General features: G+C 45.5%; 1 protein-coding gene across 1 annotated transcript in view; it reads right to left on the bottom strand.

Annotated features, from left to right (window-relative positions):
• Window positions 1-1,452: 1,452 nt before the first annotated feature.
• The window catches only part of LOC137624258 (nucleolar protein dao-5-like), a 35,608-nt gene continuing 19,200 nt past the window's right edge, over window positions 1,453-17,860 (bottom strand). Inside the window, exon 5 of the mRNA XM_068354786.1 lies at window positions 1,453-5,432. Coding sequence (XP_068210887.1) covers window positions 5,295-5,432 — 138 coding nt within the window. The 3' untranslated portion in view covers window positions 1,453-5,294. The remainder of the gene's footprint in view (window positions 5,433-17,860) is intronic.

The following is a 17,860-nucleotide window of genomic DNA, read 5'->3' as shown; positions in this document are numbered from 1 at the left end:
GCATTTGTGGTGGAAATCATTGTGCTCTTGTCTAGTGCATTAGGTGGTCAGTATTAGGATACTGAATTTTCAATATTACTTTCTTTTATTATTCTTATTACTAGCTAAGAATCAACCCTAGTTTAAAAAAGAAGAATGCTATAAGCCCAAGGGCTCTAATGTGGAAAAATAGCCCAGTGAGGGAAAGAAATAAACTACTATATATATGAGAAGTAATGAGTAATGAATATAGAATTTCTTAATATCAGTAACATCTATATATACTATGAAGAGAGACTCATGTCAACATGCTTGAACATAAAAACATTCCCCGTAAGTTTGAACTTCCAAGTCCAAGTTTTATGTATAAAATCTGTAATTCCATCTGCATTTGTTCTCAAGGTGCTAAGTATTTGGTAGGGCTAAGGGTTGTTGTGGCCTGATTGGTAACGTCTCAGCCTGGTGTTGGCCATACTTGGGTTCGAGTAACGCTCAAGCTTGATGGTTTCCTTAGTGTCTGCAACCTCACCATCCTTGTGAGCTAAGGATGGGGGTGTTTTGGGGAGCCTATAGGTCTACTTGCTGAGTCATCAGCAGCCAATGCCTGGACCTTCCTGGTCGTAGCTTAGGTGGAGAGTGGGCTTGGGCATTGATTCTAAGATATATGGTCAGTCTCTTGGGCATTGTCCTGCGGGCAATATCACTGTTCCTTGCCTCTGCCTTTCATGAATGGCCTTTAAACCTTTAAGTTGCACAATGATCAGGCTTGTATTAAAGTACTGTATTTTTTTCACATTCTATAATATTGTCTAGTACTGTATACAGCTTCTGCTATGGCCCAGCACTGGTGTCTGAGAGTTAATTCATAGCCCTGGGGCAACTGGGGAAAATACCTACAGTTGCAAAATGAAGTAAGTTTAAAGAGCTTGGACAGCAAGATGGTAATAAGGCTAAAAAGTGAGCACAGATAGGCGCTGAAGGAATGCTATAAGGATGCCAGAGTAATGCCCACGGGGCACTGCCATAGATTTACCTAGAGCACTCTCCCCCTTTTCCGACCCACTGTCAGTAGTAACTCCTTTCAGATTTGGGGGATGCCAATATAGGGTCATGGCTTATAGTGGATAATGAAAAGGTAATATAGAATTTCCACACATTTCTATTTTTTCAACTGAAATGTTAGAGAGACCAGTCTAGTGAAGTTTCAATAAATTGAATTTAAATTTTGTCATTTTGTTAACATGAAGAAGACAGTTTTTAAGTGCAGTTTATCAAATAAAATGATTCAATGTGAAGGTTATGAAAACAGTGATCTAAAGCCAGCCCCCATCCATAGCATAGTTAGCAAAATGAGATATTTCAGACACATTCAATGCTTGCGAGCATAAGATGACTTTGAAGATTACAAATAACACATGATAACTTATTACTAGTTATGAGTAAATCAAGGTTATTTGAAATGAAACAATAACACTTTGTAAATACATTGTACTTCAGTGCACTGTGTTACAGTTTTGTCTTAATCTCTTAACATTTACTCTGTGCCATTCAATACCGGCTTACAAGCATCACAAAAAAGGCACTGTGTTGTCTTAACCAAAGATGGAAGGCAAAGTATCACATAAAAATAGCAATTTCACTCAAGCTGTTCATGCATGTCCCTATGTAACATAAAAATAAAACATCAAAGTATTCTTTGGTTGCTAATTACTATTACACTATTTTTCACACATTTCTAGGTTATATACTATTTGTGCTTTGAGAAAATACCTTTCTAAAACTCTTGCTCTTTAGAAAAATATAATTTGTTTCATTCTCAGGAGTCTTTGAATTCACAAGGTGATGACATAAATATCTCATACATAAAATGCCTTGATTGTCAATAAATGAGAAAGTTGTTTAGATTAGTGGTAGTTCCAACATTCTGTATATTGTATAATAATAAATATTTAGTTTTTATGCAAATTAATTTAAAGAAAAAATTGAATATATGTATAGGATATACTAGTCAGCCAAAACTCAACCCGCCAAAAAGCAAAGGGGAAACTATTATTCTTCATCAGCTAAGTACAAAACCTGAGAGGAGTTTTTAATGTGCTCACATAATTCATGTTTTTGTTATAATGGAAATAGTGAATAAACAGAAGAACAAAAAATGGTTGGATAATTACTGTATAAGATAAATTAGCGAGATGATTAAGAAATTTTAATGATATAGTAAAATTTACAATTAATTTAGGTTTATCAAATTTACTGTATTTAGGATATTTACTTTGTATACAAAATTGAGGAGTTTGTAATTAATATAGATAGTAGCAAACTTATTCACATGTATATATGTATGTACAGTATGTATGTATATGTGCATATATATTTAACAGAAAAATAGTGACACACATTACGCAGGTACTACCACTAACGTTCTTCATAAATATCCTCTCGGATGTAAAACCACAAAATAGACCTTTAAACATAATAAAAAGATGTCATAGAGAAATTAATGCTGTAAGCATTGATGTATATAAATCACAACACTTTATACAATAGCAAATAAATACTGTAATTACTGGCATATGTTTCACATCTTCCCTAAAGAAAGGTCCTGTAAAATACCATGTAACCTTGGATGATGAAGGTCTGTGTTAGATTTAGCCTATGAGTTATGATGTGCTTAAAGAGGTTTGCATAATTGCAAGATTATGGAATAAACTTTTTCTGTATTCCATAATACAGTACCTAAATACTGTAATGTACTGTACCGTCACTTCTATAAAATATCTTTAATAAGGCCATAATATTGCACAGAACAGTATAAATAGGGATAGAAGAGAGAGAGACTGACTGACAAATGTTTGAATGATTACACAAGTCTATTACAAGTTGGGGAAAGGCATATTTTTGGAAAAACAAACTCCCAAGTATGGTGAGGTACAGTATACAAGGCATTTACAGGAGTCTTTGCAGTAATATTTTAATACTAGTGTATGGAAGAAGCTTCAAAACTTTTGGTGGGGCATGCTATAAAGATTTATAGGGATTTTTCTTTTTTAAATATACCCCCATGAATAATAGGTGTGCTATGATGGTGAGCCCCCATATGCCAGCAAATATGTATTGTACATAACATTTTAGTCTTTAAATGCTCAATACTTAAAAAATACCTGATTAGAATGAATTATATACAAAGAATTTATCAGAAAAAGATATTAATCCAGACATAATTAGCTATCACAGAATAATTTATTGCATCTGCTTATTATCAGTGCAACATTTTACCTATTAAATAATGCTTGCTATGGCACAATGCATAGTACCTCTGTTAACTTCAATACTATAACTCAACAGCCCCTTGAAAGGGAAAATTCTCAGAAAATGCAATGCATGCCATTGAGGTATCCTCTACACTATCACACATTTATTGAAAAGTTTGAAAATTTACAATACCTGTAAATTCTAATAGTTGACTAGAAGAGTTGGACGGATGGTCTTCAACAGACTTTCAGACGGGTCTATATAATTTCATCCACTTTGCTCATGATGTGGATTATGTAAACAAGCCCATAACAGAAAGATGCACAAACTTGTGGATTGGTAAAGCATCAAACAAGTACAATGAACTAATAATCAAAGTGTCTTCTACTGCTATAGCACATCTCAAAGTTTGTTGACTGTTATATAATTTTACACCAATCAAATGCATTATATTTAGACAAATATCATGATCAAGTAATACTTCACTATGGGTAAATACTATCGTTGAATATGAAATGCATTTCTTTGCAGATTTTATACATTTAATCCACATCTAAAACATACATGTTTATATATTGATATGATACTACAGATACAGTCTCATGTGCCATGGTATACAGCATTACAGTTTTGAGTCATGGTATACTTGAAAATACTGTACTGGATGTGCCACCATATACTGTACAGTATACTGTATCAACAACCACTTTTTTAATATATAATACTAATCACCTCACACGACAGTCTCAATAATGCTTTAATACAGTTTAAGCATTTTGACTAGACACCAGATGCAAGAAGTTTTTAAAGCATTTCTACTGACTATTTCATGACCATCTTGATAAAAACTTGTTTGAATTGATTGGTCTCATTTGACTACTTTATAAGCACAAGAAAAGAATAATCAGGGTACGTCCCCCTTTATGAAATTATAACTAATAAATCAAAACATTGTGAGAAATGATCTTTAAGAAATTAAGAATCATATTATTTACGAAAGGAGCAAGTATATTTCACATTAAATAAATAAGCTGCAGGGCAGGGGTCTCAGATAGTTTGCGATTAGTTTCAAATCATAATTTTCAAAAGGATTTTCATAAAGTTTGGGGAAGGATTATTGTGGGCCACTGGCTGATAATCCTACATCTGATCTATTACTCTCTCGACTAATTACAGCATTCTGACCATGTTAGCTAACAGATAAGAAACAAGAATGAAAAAGATTGCCCTTTCAGGTGATAACATTTTACCTCCAATGAGACATTTCAATCCTTGAGAAAAGGACATGACTAGAAAATTTGAATTCATGAATTCATTTTGTGTTAACATTATTTTCTGCATTTTTTATAATAAAGAAATTACCAAACACAGCATCACCCGTATGAAATATATGTAGTCAGATAAAAAACTATCAACACCAAGTTGATATAAGAAATAACTAAAATAAGAGCTGCCATTAAGTGGAATTAATGACAAAGACTAGAAACGCAATGACTAGCGTTAGCCACAACATAAAACAGTACAACTGTCTCTGAAATTAAATCATGATATAAAATATGGATTCTCACTGTATTGGACCCAAAATTAATTAATCTTCAGTAACACACATGAGGAACAACTTTCATAGACTTCCTTACCTTTAATCATTTAAAATTAAATAATTGTTAAAAACTTTTTGTACCTATTCCAATTCACATCACAAGGTAAACCACATTTTCTTGAAAACAGCTATGCAGCTACGATAAAATTCAACATGTGTATAAATTTGAATACTGTACTGTAAAGCTTTATAAAGCTCCTATTTTCTTCAGTAATATTGCCACATAAGCTGTTTTTAAAAAGAAACTGTTGCCAAGTGAACATGAGTTGAAATCTACTTTATGCATATACCCGTTACAATCATAGCTAAACATTTTGGACAATTAAACGGACTTTATTTAGCCATTAAATGCTCCTTCAACAAATTCCTTAATATGATTACCATACATTTTGTAGGGAATGTTATATCGCTTATCTTGTTTTAAGGGCCACTTAGTAAAATGAATAGGTAATGAAGATTCTGGTTATTTCCGGTCCAGTTCCAATATAGAATCAAGTAAAGCATCAGTGTGGGGGTCTGGAACGACTGCAAGCCAAGCCATCAATGCAGTTGATGAGCGTGCAACACAGATCCAACGCCACCAACTCACTAATTCCTTCACCTGCCGGGAGGAAAAAAAAAAAAATTCAGTCATATTCAGTATTTCTTGCAGAGTTTGTGTAGAAAACAAAACAAATATATGGACTCTACAACAAGTGAATATGCTTATAGATATATAATAATGGCAATACATTATATATAATAAAATTGTTTGTCAGTGAATATGACAAATTCGAAGATAATTTGTATTTTTCCTAACCATACAAACCTTAGCTATTTACAAAGGGTATTACTTTTAGCGTAGCTGAAATGGCGAGCCATTAGAATTTAACGAGGGTGTATTACCCCCGCGCTAGTTAGCGGGGGGTAGGGGAGTGGTAGCTAGCTACCCCTCCTCCCCCTCACACACAGGTGAATCCTCACTTTCACTTAGAGGTAGGACTTGTCTTGGGGGACAGGGCTGGCGGGCAAATATGTGTAAATAGCTAAGGTTTGTATGGTTAGGAAAAATACAAATTATCTTCGAATTTGTCATTTGTTCCGTAACCGAAATACAAACCACGCTATTTACAAAGGGTGACTTATCCCTTAGGAAGGGTGGAAAGTCCCCAGCCATACTGGCTTTGGCTTTACCCGGGGACTCAGAATCCGAGTGAGTCGCACTCGAGAAAAGGAGTCCCTGCACCTCACAAGTTCCTTGCTCCGCAAGGAACCATGTGGCCTACGTAAGCTTGTGTGTGAAGGAAGAAGTGTGACCCGTCCTAGGCAGTTGACCTGGAGTTCCAGAAGGAACTCTGGGTTAGGACGTTCCCAATACCACCTCGTCAGGGTATGGGGGACGCGACAGTATTGACTCAATACTCGGAACACAAGGAAGCATGGTTTACCTGCAGAGGTTCGAGGTCAGCTATGCAGAGACCAGGATGCTGCTTCCCTGTAGAGGGGATGATGAAGAAAGAAGTAAGGGCCAGACATACTTCTTTCGTTCATGCAGACTAAAACCTGATAACAATGCCCTCAACCTTCTGCTACCTGTCCAAAAAGGAGCCTGAGGTTAGACCAGCTGTTGTGTAGCCACCACAGAGCGATAGAAAACGTATCGAGACTCCTGTGGGTCACGCCCTGCAGGAAGCGGGCTGCGAAGGTCATTAGACGCTTCCAGACTCCAGCTTGTAGCACCTGCGTCACAGAGTAGTATTACTCGAAGGCGAGGGACGTTGCGATGTATCCAACATCGTGCTGTAGGGCGACGTGACGGGGGAGGGTCTGAAGACAGGTCGAGATGAATGTCCTTGAGTCCGGGCTGAAGAGGTATACTGGTGACTCTCCCCCCATGTCCTCCTTGTGCTCCCAAATCGGCTGCAACTGAGGACAAACTGCAGCTGTTCCCAGCGCTAACCTCTCGATTCCTTACTGGCAAGAAAGAGAAGGTCTTGGGACATCAGACACAGAATGGAGACTCGAAATCTTGAATGAATCGGACCGAAGGGCCGGGACCCTCAGATTCTGAATCTAGCCAACAACTCAGGAGCGAGCCTGAATGTTGCCTTCCCCTCTTCCTAGAAAGGGGGGAGTAGTAAGAGACCAAGAAGATTGCTTACACACTGGCCGTGGCCAGAGTGAGCAGAAGACCCAAGGCGGAATACAATCCGAGGCCTGTCGTAAAAGGGTCTTGAGAAGATCTCTTAAAGGACTAAAAGTCCGAGCCATGCTCCAAGTTGGAGGTCTTCCTCCGACTAGGGCAGGGACGATCGTAGCTTCGCATGAGCGAGGATAGATCCAGCGGGCAGGAAAAAGTTATTCCTTTAAGCCTGAAGGTCAGGGAAAGGCTGAGCGACAGGCTTCATTGCCGAGAGCGGAAAGGAGTTTCCTCCCGCCGAAAGGCAATAAGACCGTTATTGCTGGAGAAGAGGCCTCAAGGGAAGAGGTATATCTCCCACGGCACCAACCACTTTAGACTCTTCACTTTGCCTGGGAAACCCCTGTGGATGACTATCGCAGATGACGCGACCTCCGTACCGCGACTGTAGCGGGTTGTCTCTTCTAGAGGAGGAAGCGTAGTGTCTCCAGGCATGAAGCCGAAGCGACGCCCCGGTTCGGGAGAGATGTCGCAGTGTGGTTGCTTGAGTAGTCTGCGCCGTGGGAGAAGCTCTCCCGGGAGTTCCGTCAGGGGAAGCAGAGGGTCCAGAAACCGTTCTGCGCATAGTCCCAGTGGAGCTCTCCCATTGAAAGGTTGACAGACAACCTGGTCTTGTTGAGACCCATTGTCCACAGACAAAAAGGAGGGAAGACGCAGGCGTCGAAGTTGTCCCACCATCACCGGAATGCATCTTGCCAGAGTCTCGGGGTCTGAGACTGGGGGGAAGACTAGCGGAAGCTTGAGGTTCCAAGCTGTCGCGATCAGGTCAAAGAAGACCCCCAGGTACACTCTCTCTATGAGGCTCTGCTCGTATAGTCTGAGAGAAACATTCCCCTGCCTGGAATGAGAGAGCCGATGGTGGTATTGAGAGAATCTCAATCATCCCGGTATCTCTACTGCAAGATGTGAAGGTGTGAAAATGCGTGCCCTGCTGGTTAGAATGAAGTCAACGCGCAACGGGGCGACTCGGCAGGAGCTGTAGGATCTGAAGAGGGGCCAGACTAAGGCCCCTAAGCCTGCCTGAATGATGGAGAGGTATCCTTCAGGTCTTGACCATAGGCCTGGACCGGAACATGCCCCCCCCCACCCTTTCCTTTGACGAGTCCGAGAACCGCATCAAGAATGTGGGGAAAGGACGAGAATATCCACTACCATCAAGAGGCTCCATAGGTCAACACCCATTGCAGGTCTAATAGTTCCGCTGGTCCCATAGGGCCAGGGAGTCCGGTTAAACATTGCCTGAAGCCACCGGAACTTGGATCGCCCCACATGGAACTTATCCTGAGGCGACCGTTCGGACTATAGACGGGTCAATGAGGAAAGAAGAACTAGGAAACGTTCCAAGGTAGGGCTGAAAGCTCTGCTTGACTGAGAACAGGTACTGCGACTCTCCTCAGTCTTGCCACAGTCAACCGAAAGGAAGGCTCGGAGGATGTGGTAACAGAATCTGGCGTCCCCAGGTGGTCACCCATCCAAGTACCGACATTGCTTAACCTTGCTGGACGGACGAGAAGTGGGGTTTCCAATGTGGTAAGGCGGTTGATTCAATATCATGGCCAGATACTCCAGATGTTGAGGCAGAGGAAGAGAAGGCTCCAAGCAAAATACTATGAGCCCACACTCATGGTAAGCATCCGGAAGCTTGTCCCGGCGCTGAAGAAGGTCGAAACCCGAGCCTACCAGAGTTGACCAGCCCTCCAAACAGCAGAGGAGGCGGACGCCTGCACCTGAGCGGCCAAGAGGAAGGCAGGGAGAGTTCTCTGGGGAAACAAACCTGCTATGCCACGGCGGGATAGCCACACTGCATCATAAGCAGGAATACTTGCAGTCTAGGCTGAATTCGACGAGCACCCTGGAAGATGGATGGAATGGAAACTGAAAGTACCCGTCCTTCCGATCCAGGGTTTAAGGAGTCCTGTCGCCTCGTTACCAGTCTGATCGATTCTGCTGGTCTACGCTGGCCGAAGTTTGTTCGACAAACTTGATCAGGGCCGAGAGGTCGACTATGGACATCCCCTCTCAGATCCTTCCTTACAAGAAAGGATCGACTGAGGGGGACGGGGGTGAAGCCGTCGATGATCCTAAGGAAGACCTTCGCCTAAGGTATGGATCATTCTGCCCAACCGGGCAACTCTGCTGACGCTATGGCATAGAGGTTCAGAGACACTGAATTCGCTGACAGAAACGGCAGGCGCGATATCCTTGGCTACTCACAGAGATTGTGCGGGAATGGGCATCGGGAAGCTGTCATTCGGATGAGTAACCTTAAGCATCCTCCCAGCGAAAAACCTGCAATCCTAGAGTTCGTGAACTCCTTTTAGGACTATGCCCCCCCGGGGGAGTCTCCCGTGCCATCTGTTCCTGACAGGAGGAAACTGCAATTGGACACCTTGTCCCAGTTGTCGTAGCCGATAACTTAGGCCGACGTGGTTGAAAGAAAAGGGCGCTGGAGCCCTGCAGAGTCTGGAAGAAAGCGCCTTGGAGGAGTGAAACCGGAAGTCGATTTACTCCGCACAGCAGCTGTCTAAGTCTCTGTCCTTGGGCACAAACAAACTCTTCTCAAGGATGGAAGGGTGTCTGAGGTCGTCGACCTCCACAGATGAGACACCCGAAGGAAGCCCTCAGTCAGCGCGTCCAGATGGTACAACATCGAGCTTGTCCGCAAGTTAGATACTTAACGACGAAAGGCCAAGGTGCCTGAGCTCGAGAGGAGGAAAGTACCCTTGATCTTCCTGTAGCTTCCTTGAACCAAACCTCGGGCCATAACCGAGGAGGGAAAGAACCTGGTAAGCTCCCAGAGGAAGAGGTAAGCAGTCACCCCTTGTCCGATGGAGAAATCTCGAACGGAAAGCCCCCCCGCCAAAAATCCTTCCAGGGAATGACGGGGAAGGGCTAACCCAGGTTCAGGAATAGAGGAGTGTTGCTCAGATCTCCCTTAAGTTTCTCCTATTCTTGCAAGTGAGCTGATGATCGCTGGCGAGCTGATGATCGCTGACGAGCTGATGATCGCTGACGAGCAGAAGGCTACCTGTGGAAGCCTGCGCAAAGAAGAAGAGTCCTTGACCCTGACCTGAACCGAAGTTCTAGATCGCAAGGGCGAACGTGGGCGCACAGGGCGCGTAACAGGAACCAACAGGAACCGCAGGGATGATCATCTTGAAAGCGCTGACGAACAGGAGAGTGCTGATGAGCAGAAGAGCGCCTGTGTGCTCACACTGAGCAGGAGCAGGAGAGAACACAGCAGAAGGGCGCGCAGGGAAACCCTGACACGCAAGGGAAGAACCCCCGTGGGGGCAACCCTTTGCCCCGAAGGGATCGTTGTCCGCCGGGAGACTGATGTCCGTCGGAAGACCGCTGTCCGTCGGGAAGACCGTTGTCCGTCGGGAAGACCGTTGCCCGTCGGAAGACGAGATCAGACTGCTGTCCATCTGCACCAAGGCGGAAGATCGAGAAAAAGGAGTTGTAGGCTGCAAACGGAGATCCAAAAAGGCGCCTCAAGCACCCTTATAGGGAGATGAGAGGCCCTTACGACGAGGCGGACGGTGGGCCTTACGGCGAGGGAGGCCAACAGCAACAGGAGAAACCTCCGAAGAGGAGTCTCTATGAGTGTACTCTCTCGCGAACGAAAGAGAAACACTTCGTGGAAGAGACTGGTCAGCCAGTGACCTAAAAGGAGCAATCCTCCGAAGAGGAGCTCCTGCAGTTGCCCAGCCCCTTGAGCGAAACTGCAGGTGTGACCGCTCAGCACCAAGAGCATAGTCGCACGAGAAAAAGGCAAGAGAAGAACCCCCCAAAAGGGGAAAAACTCAAGCCTGGACAGGAAAAACTTCCCTCGGAAGGAAAGTTACCCGCCCAAGGATGCAAGCCTCCTGAGAGTTCTAAAATGAACTGGAGAGCTGTCCGTCGTCACGGAAGTACTACCAGTAGAAGGAGACACGCCCCTGACGAAAATACAAGGGGGGAGGCAGCAACAGCCGAATCCCCAGGACTCAACCAGACAGCTCACACCGTTGCTATATTACAGAAACGAACTACATCGGTAACTGTAAAAAAATAAAACAAATAATATTAGTACACATTCATTCCCCCGGGAAGGCTCCGAAGAGGAATCCCGAGGGAAAGGAACAAGAATTACACAACAGGCACGTGCCCTCACAACCACTTACACTCGCGGAAGGAGAGCTGTAACCAAAACAGAATTAGAACAATTATAATTATGTAACTATGTAATTATGAAATTTAAAAATTAATGAACACTAAAGAAAGAACGAAAACCCCGAAAGGAATCGTTCTACAAGGAGAAAAACAAAAAACATGTTATTTTTATTACTAAAATAAATTTTTGAATATACTTACCCGATGATCATGTAGCTGTCAACTCCGTTGCCCGACAGAAATCTACGGTCGGGATACGCCAGCGATCGCTTATACAGGTGGGGGTGTACTCACCAGCGCCATCTGTGGTCAGGTACTCCAGTACTTCTTGTCAACAAGACCTCAATTTTCTCCTCGGTCCACTGGTTCTCTATGGGGAAGAAGGGCGGGTCATTTAAATCATGATCATCGGGTAAGTATATTCAAAAATTTATTTTAGTAATAAAAATAACATTTTTCAATATTAATCTTACCCAATGATCATGTAGCTGATTCACACCCAGGGTGGTGGGTGGAGACCAGTATACATGTTAACAAAGAAGCTAAGTATCCCGTATTTCATTTTTATTAGTTATTCAAAATAACAATAAAAAACAAATAAGTACCTGGTAAGGAAGTCGACTTGAACCATTACTCTGCCTTTAATAAGTACGTCTTCCTTACTGAGCGTAGCGGTCCTCTTAGGATGCTGAACGACTCTTAGGTGGCTAAAGTATAAAGGGCTGCAACCCATACTAAAGGACCTCATCATAACCTCTAACCTAGGCGCTTCTCAAGAAAGAATTGACCACCCGCCAAATCAACCAGGATGCGGAAGGCTTCTTAGCCGACCGTACAACCCAAAAACAACAATAAAAGCAATCAAGAGAAAGGTTAAAAAAGGTTATGGGATTATGGGAATGTAGTGGCTGAGCCCTCACCTACTACTGCACTCGCTGCTACGAATGGTCCCAGGGTGTAGCAGTTCTCGTAAAGAGACTGGACATCTTTGAGATAGAATGATGCGAACACTGACTTGCTTCTCCAATAGGTTGCATCCATAACACTCTGCAGAGAACGGTTCTGTTTGAAGGCCACTGAAGTAGCCACAGCTCTCACTTCATGTGTCCTTACCTTCAGTAAAGCAAGGTCTTCTTCCTTCATATGAGAATGAGCTTCTCTAATCAGAAGCCTGATGTAGTAAGAAACTGCGTTCTTAGACATTGGTAGCGAAGGCTTCTTAACCGCACACCATAAGGCTTCTGATTGTCCTCGTAAAGGTTTTGACCTTTTCAGATAGTACCTAAGAGCTCTGACTGGGCAAAGTACTCTCTCCAGCTCGTTACCCACCAAGTTAGATAGGCTAGGGATCTCGAACGATTTAGGCCAAGGACGTGAAGGAAGCTCGTTTTTAGCCAAAAAACCGAGCTGCAAGGAACATGTAGCCGTTTCCGATGTGAAACCTATGTTCCTGCTGAAGGCGTGGATCTGACTTACTCTCTTAGCTGTTGCTAGGCATACTAGGAAAAGAGTTTTTAATGTGAGGTCCTTGAAAGAGGCTGATTGTAGCGGTTCAAATCTAGATGACATCAGGAACCTTAGGACCACGTCTAGATTCCAGCCTGGAGTGGACAACCGACGTTCCTTAGAGGTCTCAAAAGACCTAAGGATGTCCTGCAGATCTTTGTTGGAGGAAAGATCCAAGCCTCTGTGGCGGAAAACCGCTGCCAACATACTTCTATAACCCTTGATCGTAGGAGCTGATAGGGATCTAACGTTCCTTAGATGTAACAGGAAGTCAGCAATTTGGGTTACAGTGGTACTGGTAGAGGAAACTGCATTGGCCCTGCACCAGCTTCGGAAGACTTCCCACTTAGATTGATAGACTCTGAGAGTGGATATCCTCCTTGCTCTGGCAATCGCTCTGGCTGCCTCCTTCGAAAAGCCTCTAGCTCTTGAGAGTCTTTCGATAGTCTGAAGGCAGTCAGACGAAGAGCGTGGAGGCTTGGGTGTACCTTCTTGACGTGAGGTTGACGCAGAAGGTCCACTCTTAGAGGGAGAGTCCTGGGAACGTCGACCAGCCATTGCAGTACCTCTGTGAACCATTCTCTTGCGGGCCAGAGGGGAGCAACCAACGTCAGCCGTGTCCCTTTGTGAGAGACGAACTTCTGAAGAACCCTGTTGATGATCTTGAACGGCGGGAATGCATACAGGTCGAGATGGGACCAATCCAGCAGAAAGGCATCCACGTGAACTGCTGCCGGGTCTGGAATCGGGGAACAGTACAATGGGAGCCTCTTGGTCATCGAGGTAGCGAACAGATCTAGTGTTGGCTGACCCCACAGGGCCCAAAGTCTGTTGCAAACGTTCTTGTGAAGGGTCCACTCTGTGGGGATGACTTGACCCTTCCGGCTGAGGCGATCTGCCATGACATTCATATCGCCCTGAATGAACCTCGTTGCCAGCGTGAGCTTTCGACTTTTTGACCAAATGAGGAGGTCCCTTGCGATCTCGAACAGCTTCCTCGAATGAGTCCCTCCCTGCTTGGAGATGTACGCCAAGGCTGTGGTGTTGTCGGAGTTCACCTCCACCACCTTGTTTAGCTGGAGGGACTTGAAGTTCATTAAGGCCAGATGAACCGCCAACAACTCCTTGCAATTGATATGAAGCGTTTTCTGTTCCTGATTCCATATCCCTGAGCATTCCTGTCCGTCCAATGTCGCGCCCCAGCCCGAGTCTGATGCGTCCGAGAAGAGATGATGGTCGGGGGTCTGAACAGCTAACGAAAGACCTTCCTTGAGAAGAATGCTGTTCTTCCACCACGTTAGAGTAGCCCTCATCTCTTTGGAAACAGGAATTGAGACCGTCTCGAGCGTCATATCCTTGTTCCAGTGAGCTGCCAGATGGTACTGAAGGGGGCGGAGGTGGAGTCTCCCTAACTCGATGAACAGGGCTAGCGATGAAAGAGTCCCTGTTAGACTCATCCAATGCCTCACCGAGCATCGGTTCCTCCTCAGCATGCTCAGGATGCACTCCAGGGCTTGGTTGATTCTTGGGGCCGACGGAAAAGCCCGAAAAGCTCGACTCTGAATCTCCATACCCAGGTAAACGATGGACTGGGAAGGAACGAGCTGGGACTTCTCTAAATTGACCAGGAGGCCCAGTTCCTTGGTCAGATCCATAGTCCATCTGAGACTCTCCAGACAGCGACGACTTGTGGGAGCTCTTAAAAGCCAGTCGTCTAAATAAAGGGAGGCTCTGATGTCTGCCAAGTGAAGGAATTTCGCAATATTCCTCATCAGTCGCGTAAACACAAGAGGTGCCGTGGTCAGGCCAAAGCACAGGGCTTGGAACTGGTACACAACCTCTCCAAAGACGAATCTCAGAAAAGGTTGGGAGTCTGGATGGATGGGAACGTGAAAGTAGGCATCTTTCAGATCTAACGAGACCATCCAGTCCTCCTGCCTGACCGCTGCTAGGACCGACTTCGTCGTCTCCATTGTGAACGTCTGCTTGGTGACATAAGCATTGAGCGTACTGACGTCCAGCACCGGTCTCCAACCTCCTGTCTTCTTGGCCACCAGGAAGAGACGGTTGTAAAAGCCCGGGGATTGATGGTCCCGAACTATCACCACTGCCTCCTTCTGTAGCAGGAGCGACACCTCTTGTTGTAACGCTAGCCTCTTGTCCTTCTCCTTGTAGTTGGGAGAGAGGTTGATGGGAGAAGTGGTCAGAGGGGGATTGCGGCAGAACGGAATTCTGTATCCCTCCCTTAGCCACTTGACAGACTGAGCGTCTGCACCTCTGCTCTCCCAGGCTTGCCAGAAGGTCTTGAGTCTGGCTCCTACAGCTGTCTGGAGAGGAAGGAAGTCAAAGCTTGTTTTTCGTGGACTTGGCACCCTTCTTTGACTTGCCCCGTTGACTGTCTGCACGGGTACTTCCTCTACTGGAGGCTCTACCACGAAAGGGCGGAATGAACCTAGTAGCAGGTGTATCAGCAACAGGGGTGCGGTAAGATCTAGGCACGGAAGGTAAGGTTTTCGCCTTACGTGCTGAAGAAGCCATGAGGTCATGTGTATCCTTCTGGATAAGAGCCGCAGCCATCCCCTTGATTAACTCCTCCGGAAACAGGAACTTGGAGAGAGGAGCAAACAGTAACTCTGACCTCTGGCAAGGGGTGATACCAGTCGATAAGTAGGTGCATAGATGTTCCCTTTTCTTGAGGACTCCTGAGACAAAAATAGCCGCAAGTTCGCCAGAACCATCGCGAATTGCTTTGTCCATACTGGACATGATCAGCATGGCCGCGTCTTTGTCAGAAGGAGCAGTCTTCCTGCTTAAGGCTCCTAGACTCCAATCGAGGAAGTTAAAAATTTCGAAGGCGCGAAAGACTCCCTTCATCAAGTGGTCCAGATCTGAAAAGGACCAGCAGACCTTCGAGCGTCTCATAGCCGACCTGCGGGGAGAGTCAACCAAACTTGAGAAGTCGGCCTGGGCAGAGGCAGGAACCCCCAAGCCAGGTTCCTCTCCCGTGGCATACCAGACGCCCGACTTAGAAGCAAGCTTAGGAGGAGGAAACACAAAAGAGGTCCTTCCCAGTTGCTGCTTGGACTGCAACCAATCCCCCAAAACCCTCAAAGCTCTCCTTGATGATCTGGTGAGGACAAGCTTGGTGTAGGCAGGCGAAGTAGACTGCATGCCCAGAGAAAACTCGGAGGGAGGAGAACGAGGGGTTGCAGACACGAAGTGTTCAGGGTACAACTCTCTGAACAGAGCCAGGACCTTGCGAAAGTCTAAGGAAGGCGGCGAAGACTTGTGTCCTTCCACCTCAGATGGAGGATCATCCAGATGGGCAGCTTCATCCTCAGAAACCTCATCGCCTGAGAGTTGAGTAGCGAGAGGTAAAGGCAGAGTGGCAGGCTGAATGGCTGAATCCTGCAGAACGGGTTGTAAGGCATGAGGCTCATGCTGCATGGCATGCGGCTCAAGCTGCATGGGATGAGGCTCATGCTGCATAGAATGCGGCTGCTGCATGGTATGAGGCTCGTGCTGCATGGGTTGAGGAGGATGCCTCATAGCATAAGGCTCCTGCCTCAAGGGTTGAGGAGGTTGCTGCATAGCATGAGGCTCCTGCCTCAAGGATGGAGGAGGTTGCCGCATAGCCTGAGGCTCCTGCCTCAGGGGTTGAGGAGGTTGTCGCATAGCATGAGGCTCCTGCCTCATGGGTTGAGGAGGTTGCCGCATAGTGCTGGAACCTGGCAACTCCCGATGCGGCTGCATCTGACAGGGAGGACTGCGTAAAGGTGGAGGAGCGCTCGCAGGAGGAGGGGTGCTAACCTTCTCTGCCTGATACTCCTGCATCAAAGCCGCAAGCTGAGACTGCATAGTCTGCAGCATTGACCACTTGGGGTCCACAGTGGTTGGAGCAGAGGCCTGTTGAGGAACCACTCTACCTCTCTTGGGAGGTGTGCAGTCATCAGATGACTGCGGCGAGTCCGAACTGGCCCAGTGGCTACACCTGGGCCGTTGGACTAGCTCGGAAGGGACCTTACGTTTGATAGGTCGTGAGACCTGGGTCCACCGTTTCCTCCTGGAAACCTCTTCCGCAGACGAGGAATTTAAGGGCTCATTCGTCTGGGAGTGGAAGTGACGATCTCTATCAGATACGCCCGCAACCACTGAGGATACAACTGTGCGCCGATCAAGGCCTGCCGAACCCTTTTGCCCTTCGACGTTGCTTCTCCCCTGGGCTTGGGAGCTTGCAAGAGGTCCCGGACTGGGAGGACGACTGGCACGCACAGAAGTATCCTCATGCGCAACACTGACACTGACACTATGCACAGCACTGGCACTAACACTTCCCACTGCACTCTTCACTTTAAGCTCCTTGACATCTGCCAAGAGAAGATTGTGGTCACTAACTAACGACTCCACCTTATCACCAAGAGCCTGAATGGCACGCAACATATCCGTCATATCAGGCTGAGCACTCGTAGCAGGTTCGGGGGTCACCACCACAGGGGAAGGAAAAGGTTGAGGGACATGGGGAGAGGAATAAACCAAAGAGCGAGAAGAACTCCTCCTAACTCTCTCCTTCTCTAACCTAGTTGTATATTTGAGGAATTCATTAAATTCGAATTCCGAAAGCCCCGCACATTCCCCACATCGATCTTCCAATTGACAGGATTTTCCCCTACAATCGGAACAAAGGGTGTGAGGATCAACAGAGGCCTTCGGAAGACGCCTATTACAAGTCCTAACACTACATCGCCTATATTTAGGAGCTTGAGAGTGGTCGGACATCTTGAATTTAGGGAACAGTCAAGGGGGAATTCCAAAGTAAAGCAAAGATCGTTAACCAATAAATCAAATTAATTCACAAAAGCTATCTAAGCTAAGGGAAAAGCTTCCTGTACAGCGAAGGCTAAATTTTAGAGCAAATACTTCACCAAAACCGTGAACAAAAGACTCCAAAATCAACAGCGTATCCATGTAGGTCTTGCCGGCGGCACGACAGAGGAAAAATTGAGGTCTTGTTGACAAGAAGTACTGGAGTACCTGACCACAGATGGCGCTGGTGAGTACACCCCCACCTGTATAAGCGATCGCTGGCGTATCCCGACCGTAGATTTCTGTCGGGCAACGGAGTTGACAGCTACATGATCATCGGGTAAGATTAATATTGAAAAAACTACAATTAGATTCATAACTAATTG

The sequence above is a fragment of the Palaemon carinicauda genome, chromosome 31 (assembly GCF_036898095.1).
Source record: "Palaemon carinicauda isolate YSFRI2023 chromosome 31, ASM3689809v2, whole genome shotgun sequence".
Classification (NCBI taxonomy): Eukaryota; Metazoa; Arthropoda; class Malacostraca; order Decapoda; family Palaemonidae; genus Palaemon; species Palaemon carinicauda.
The sequence above is the reverse complement of the archived record's forward strand: the minus strand, read 5'-3'. Positions and strand labels throughout refer to the sequence as shown.